Here is a 6,487-nt window from a genome sequence, read left to right on the forward strand (position 1 = left end):
TTTTAAGGAACACAGATATAAATAAGATAACTTAAAAGCAATCGCTAAAACTAATTGTACATGAACCTAAATTTAGCTGCATTTGCTGTTTGCAACTATAGAATCGAAAATTCAATATGTGAAGGTATTAATCCCTCGATCTGTTGCTTGGCACAAATTCTAGCTAACTTTTCCTGCTTCTTTTCCTGCTTTCTTTCCTTGCGCGTTTTGGGCCAAGTGACATTACAAGGATCACGAGGGTCAATTATAAGTTTCTCGAGGACAATAGCGTTTTCGAGGAAGTATTCAACAAGTTCAAGTTCACTTCTGCGACCATAGTATCCAAGCAACTCAACCACTTTCAGATGTTGGAGCGGAAAGCTAGCAGCTTTCTTCAACTTTCTATCTCCCCTGACCATATCACCCCACCACGATTCCAGCTGCAAACAGATTAAGCTGTCAATAACTAAAATATTGCAGATCAAAAAGAACGGGGGAAAATCTGCTAAGAGTACCCAACACAAATTAGAAAAAGAAAGAAAAGAATAGGAGCGGCAACAGAAACAGCATGTCTGATACCAAGAATATTAGTATAATCATTGCTTTCTCGCTTTCAAGAATTGATTGGGATCCTAAACTGCATTTAAAAGTTCATGATCATAAGGATGTTCAAGTCCCAGAGTATAATGCTCAATGGCATGGCATACAGCAAATGCCACGGTGAAAGACAAGAATAACTAAAGCAAGGCTCAAGAAAACAAACCGAGACAATAAAAGAAAGCAATGGCTGAGATTAGTACAGCATTATGCTACCTTCAGCACAAACTTCTCCAAGTTGGGCGAAGCCCTGATCAAAGAAGTAAATCCAATCAAACTGCGATCTTTTGATGCAGAAGCTATTAAGACGAACTCCTTCAGATTAGTAAGTTGAGGAAGCTCATGAACAATTCCTTTTTCCTAGGATGATCAGACAAGAAGAAAGCAAAATCAAACCAGTGAGGCAAGCAGTTGGCAGTGATTATAAACAATAGTTGGAAAGGAATCTCTTCAAAGAGTTCCATTAAATAACTAGAAAAAACCTGTGAAACTTGAAACTTGTTGGCACGTAAAGTAAGAACCTCTAGTTTTGACAAGCAGCAAGAAAGCCAAGAAGTAACATCCCTGATCAAGTTACGGGAATTCCCAGAAACCCATACATTCACAAGCATGGGGACGTTCTGAAGTACAAGATGGTGTGCGTCGGTAGTTTTAAGGGAGACTAAATTTGTGTCGCTGACAATAATGGATTGCAACATCAAACAGCAGCATACCTCCAGATATTTCAAGGCAATAGATGGACCACAAACTCGAAGGTTGATCAAAACTGAAGAGGCCTCCACTACCAGGCGCTCAAGAAATGGACAATTGATCAAGAAGAATTCCAGTACCTCCCCAGTTACATTCAGACTTTTCAAACTCAATGCTCTAAGGGACTTGAAGCCAATCTGTGCATGATGATGGATTTCAGAGTAACCAGGTTGAGATTGACCACTGCTAAGGCAAAAAAGTTCATAATGAAAAGTATATGATTCTTGAGAAGAAGCCGGGTCATCATCTGCAAACACGTTCAATTCTAGCCTTTGCACTCTCCTTGCAAATGCATGCTGAAGCCATTTATGAATCTTGTCTCCATAAAAATTGTCCAAACAAAAAGCAACTCTCAAATCATCTAATGCCAAGGACTTGTCTGATTGAAGCAGCACCTTGTCAACCCATTCAACATACTTACGCCTTTCCTTTCTAACAAAGTCCGCATACCTTCCCCAGCTGGATATTGAGAACATCTTCTTTAGCACTTTTGAAGCATCAAAATCAAGGCAAGCCATGGACCTCCATAGATCTATCCAACGCTTTGAAAGAACACTTGTTCTGGCAGCTTCTTTTAGCGTTAGGCAAGACAGAATATAAACAAGAATTTCATCTGGAAGCCGACTAATCTGATCCTTGAGGGGCTGCCCTATCTTTGCACACTATTAAGAAGGAAGAGAGGAAGAAAAGGATCCAGCAGCAAACATATGTTCCTTTAGCAAATAGTTACAAGAAAGAAACTTCTTTTGTTTTGTGTTAGTAAGAGTGATCCTGTCTCACCTTCCTCGGTCCAAAACCAGTGGCAAGTATTGCCCTTGATTCCATCAAGATCAAAACTTTCTGCTACTTTTCTCTCTGTTATCAAGAATGAGAAAATGAATAACAAAGAATTCCATTTAGTACCATTTTAAGAACAAGATTACTATGCTGATGCTCGTTAATTGACCACTTGGAGTCCTATGTTAACAAAAGAACCATACAAGTCCTTAGAAGGAAAGTGAGCCTAACAAAATACCCATTAAGAATGACCAGGACTGATAGCACAGAATCCAAAAACAACAGCCAAAAACAACACATAAATCTGCTACAATGCAGGATTTTTTTGTTGTCCTCCTTGCATGCTCTTCTTCCAACATAAATAACAACACATAAAAACACAAATATACCGCTGCAATAAAAACATAACCTTTGAACAAACTGCAAGCATGACGGCAGATAAAATCAGTCAACAAATGAAACAAATATAATTCAGCTTAAGCATGGTTATCAGAAATTCGCCCTATAATCAAAAGAAATCTAATATAAATTCTGTCTTGGCCAAAATCATTCTAATTAAAGGATGCTGCATAACAAAATTGCTCCAAAAATCTAACAGATATCAAACATTCATGGTAGGAATATATATGCATATAAGCTACCAAAAAACGTAAACCACAAACTTAGCAGGCAAATAACATGGCTAAACTAAAGATCCTACCAGAAAACAAAAAAGCAAAGAGGACTAAGGGTGTGTTTCGATTGCTTGTTTTCGTCAAAAAATATTGTCGTTTTTCGTGATCATATTTTCCTATCACTTTTTTTTCTCACATATATAAAAACGCTATAATAATTTTTTCATGAAAAATGACGAAAAATGCAATCCAAACGCGCCCTAATATGGAAGTGAGGCAGCTACAATCAATTACGATTCCAAAAAACAAAAAGGAATTTTGAAACTAACTGCTGCAGCCCACTGTCGAGCCAGGGGAGATAAGTACAGCCACCGTTCTAAACGCCCGGTATCCGCCTACTTCGGCTTAGTCGAAAGTGGCCAGGAATAAAATAAGCTGGAGATTGTTACTTGTACGAGGAAGAGAGAAGACTGATTTAGGCTGCTTTCGTAAAGTTGCCAGTTGCATCTTTTCCGATTGTTGGGTGGAGTCCCGTTGGGCCCTACAAACATTAAACATGGGCTTGTGTCCATTTAGGACATTATCAGAAACCTCCCCTGTTTTGACACAAAAAAAAAAAAAAAAAAAAAGAAACCTCCCCTGGGTTCTCTTAATAAGTTTTAAGAATAATCACTTTTTTTTCCAACAAACGTTTAAGAATAACCACTTACCTCCCTTATTTTTGTTATCTGTGTAATAAAATTTTTAAAAATCCTAAACTATCCTATTACTTGTTAAATGAAAATACTCCTAAATCACTTTATTTACTTTAAGAAAATCATTATCTGAAAAACAATCTCTACTAGTACTGCCATATTATAATGCTATAGTCCATAAAAATATATATTTGAAAAATAAAAATGATATTTGTAAAGAAATATGCTTGACTAATTTAACTCTATATATTTAAAATTGATTTCTTATGAACTTTTTATTTTTTTTCAACTTCTTCTCAACCTGTGTCCAAATCTTTAAATTGTACTGATCATTATAAAAATCAACCTAAAATAAGCAAATAAACCATACCCATTCTATCACAATCATAAAAACTAAAAGATAAACAAAATTCAATTTATTATAATTTACAAATAAAAATCACATAATCACCCAAAAGATGAATAAGAGAGAATGTTGAAGAAAAGGAAAAGAAAAGAAAATGACTTTTGTTTTTTTGTTTTTAATTTTTGAACTCCATTAATTTGATATATGAATTATGTATCAAGTGAAAGTTAATATATTTTTTTTGAATTTATTAGTGGGGTAAGTGATTTTTTAAAATTTTAGGAGGGACAAGTGATATTAGAAGAAACCTCAAGGGAGGATTCTGATAATATCCTGCCCATTTATCCTTCGGCCAGCGATACAAATTTTTAAACTCGCAAGTCCTAACCAATACGCGTGGTGAAAACCAATGGTGGATTTTACGTTTTCTCATATCTCTCTTTTCGTGTCATCTAATCCTCTTGAGACCAATTATCTCTTTGATACCTAAAACAGAGGCTCCAGTGAACTTAACTTGCTATAGACCTATTAGTCTCTGCACTGTCCTGTACAAAATCATTTATAAAATTGTGGCCAATAGGTTGAAAAAATTTCTCAACCATTGCATCAGTTGTTCTCTATCAGCTTTAATTCTAGAAAGACGGATCCTAGAAAATGTCTTGATTGCTCAGGAAATCCTTCATGTTTTGAAAAATAGAAGGGAAGGAAAAACTAGTTTCCTGACAAAACTAAACTGAACATGTTTAAGGTATATAATAGAATTGAATGGAATTTTCTTGGGAGAATGCTGATACAAATGGGATTTTATCCTATTTTTGTTAGGTGGATCATGGTCTGTGTCTCTACTGTTTCTTACTCTTTGAACTTGAATGGTGACCAAACAGTAAAATAATCACCTCCCGCTGGCTGAAATGTATGAGATTGAGAAGTTTGCTATACCCTGCTATCGTCTTTGATCAGAAATCCACTAATAGATGGCCCCGACACCTGAGCTGAAGTTCCAACCTCCAGAGACTCTTTCGGGCCTCACATAGTTTTTTTTTTTTTTACAACAGTAACATTCCTGTAATTTAACCTATTCCTCAATAGGAATAGAAACTATCGTTGCAGAAAGCTAGTGAAGACAGCCACGTATAGCGGCAAATAGTTAACTTGGCCTACATATAAATGCTGTCTCCTGACGGCTCCAACATTTGTTGGCCTGAAAATTATGGGCTCACTTGACCCGCTTTTACTGGAAGAAAATGTTCGCGCTCCTTTATTACTTAACGTTCATTTGCGGATAAAATGTGCAAGAAAATATTTGATAGCATTATGCCTAAATTAGGGGTGGCAGCTAATTAAGCTGCTCACCGGTAGTTCGCTCAAGCTTGATCGAATTGAAACTCGACAAATTGCTGAACGATCATTTGCGGCATTTGCTGTTTAAAGATGCAAGAAAATATGTAATAGCATTATGCACGATTGGGGAGGCAGGGAGGGGGGGAAGGAGGCAAAGAATCGACGTGCTTGAGAGCAGTTGGTTAAAAACTCCACTCAACTTTGGTCAAATCGGAGATCAAGCTACTCGAGTACATTGTCGAGTCAATTTTGATTCTTTAAATATTCTTTGCTTGTTGAATTTTCCAAACTTTATGTATATATATTATTTTTATTTCACATAACTATTATATTACTAAAAAAACCTATATTCATAGGATAATTACAAGTCTTACCATTTAAATTTGAGCAACTCGATCTCAATTTATTCCTTGAGCTGGCTCAAACTCTTTATATTTTACATGGGTCAAGCTCAATCTTGTATGGTTTATATTTTACACAAGTTGAACTCGACCTTCAAATTTAAAAATTTGTCAAGCTTGAATTGTTGAACCCCAACTTGAGCTCTAGATCCAATAATGTACTTCAAGCTTGAGTTTGAGTATTTGAGTTCAATTCCGATCATTGTCGCCCTACGCCCAATGTCTTACTATTATAAGATTGAGTAGCTATTTGCTGTAGCAACTCCAAGAGCTGTCATGTGGCGCAATGAGAGACATGAGGAGCTTTCTTTATTTCCTACTTTCCTTTTTTTGCTTTCAATACTTTTGGGTTAATGCTGATACATAAGTTTTTTTTTCTCCCCTCTAATTATTATGTAGACCATATGAACCAACTTATTCAAGAAACATTTAGATCCATAATAGCTAATTATTTATTACCATTTTAGTCAAGAATCAATAATATTAGAATTGACTAACAATTTAGGAGGTAAAGTGAGAAAAAAAAAATAACACTACGAGTAAAATGCAAATCTGGTTAAACTTTAGGGAAGTTTTTGTAATTAACCCTCATGCAAAATTAGCTAGTAGTATTTGGCAAGTGGAGAAAGAAAAGAGAAAGAGCAAATATTTCAGAAATTGAGGGGTTTTAGACAATTTTGACGGAGTGTTGTAGTTGCTGTTGTAATTTTTACATGATACGGTGTATGCTGACATACTTTGTTATACGTGTAAATTTCATTTGCATAGACCGACTAAATTGTATGAACATAAAGGTGTTTTCAAGTATATCATCAAATCACCAATGATACTACAAAATAATGGGATAGGATCCTTCCCATTGAATTTCTCTCTATTTATTTATATCTAAAATTTTATAATTTTACAAAATCATCTGATCATATCGTCATTTTTCTCTTAATCTCTAGATAAATATAATAAAAAATAATTTTCATTTGAGAATATTTT

The 6,487-nt window shown here is 35.3% G+C and overlaps 1 protein-coding gene across 4 annotated transcripts; it reads right to left on the bottom strand.

The window, feature by feature from the left end:
• LOC113711137 (F-box/LRR-repeat protein At3g26922-like) lies at positions 1-3,276 on the bottom strand. Of its 4 annotated transcripts, XM_027234308.2 has the most exons (6): positions 3,047-3,275; positions 2,107-2,181; positions 1,290-1,988; positions 1,059-1,196; positions 793-936; positions 1-419 (listed from the first exon to the last, which is right to left on the bottom strand). In XM_027234308.2, exons 2-6 carry the CDS (start codon positions 2,149-2,151, stop codon positions 96-98), a joined length of 1,350 nt encoding a protein of 449 aa, XP_027090109.1. In that variant the 5' UTR covers positions 2,152-2,181; positions 3,047-3,275; the 3' UTR covers positions 1-95. The 4 variants fall into 4 exon arrangements, with proteins under 4 accessions (XP_027090109.1, XP_071923899.1, XP_071923898.1 ...); XM_072067798.1 differs by lacking the exon at positions 1,059-1,196 and having other exon boundaries at positions 3,047-3,276; XM_072067797.1 differs by having other exon boundaries at positions 1,059-1,988; positions 3,047-3,274.
• Between the last annotated feature and the right edge of the window lie 3,211 nt (positions 3,277-6,487).

The sequence above is a fragment of the Coffea arabica genome, chromosome 10e, assembly GCF_036785885.1.
Source record: "Coffea arabica cultivar ET-39 chromosome 10e, Coffea Arabica ET-39 HiFi, whole genome shotgun sequence".
Classification (NCBI taxonomy): domain Eukaryota; kingdom Viridiplantae; phylum Streptophyta; class Magnoliopsida; order Gentianales; family Rubiaceae; genus Coffea; species Coffea arabica.

What these genes read in the sequence shown, in the direction of transcription:
- LOC113711137 (XM_072067797.1), bottom strand. Translation starts at nt 2,151, where the DNA reads ATGGAATCAAGGGCAATACTTGCCACTGGTTTTGGACCGAGGAAG. An exon ending in ACAAGTTTCAAGTTTCACAG is followed by an intron (nt 937 to 1,058) that starts GTTTTTTCTAGT and finishes TGATCATCCTAG; the next exon opens with GAAAAAGGAATTGTTCATGA. An exon ending in TGGAGAAGTTTGTGCTGAAG is followed by an intron (nt 420 to 792) that starts GTAGCATAATGC and finishes ATCTGTTTGCAG; the next exon opens with CTGGAATCGTGGTGGGGTGA.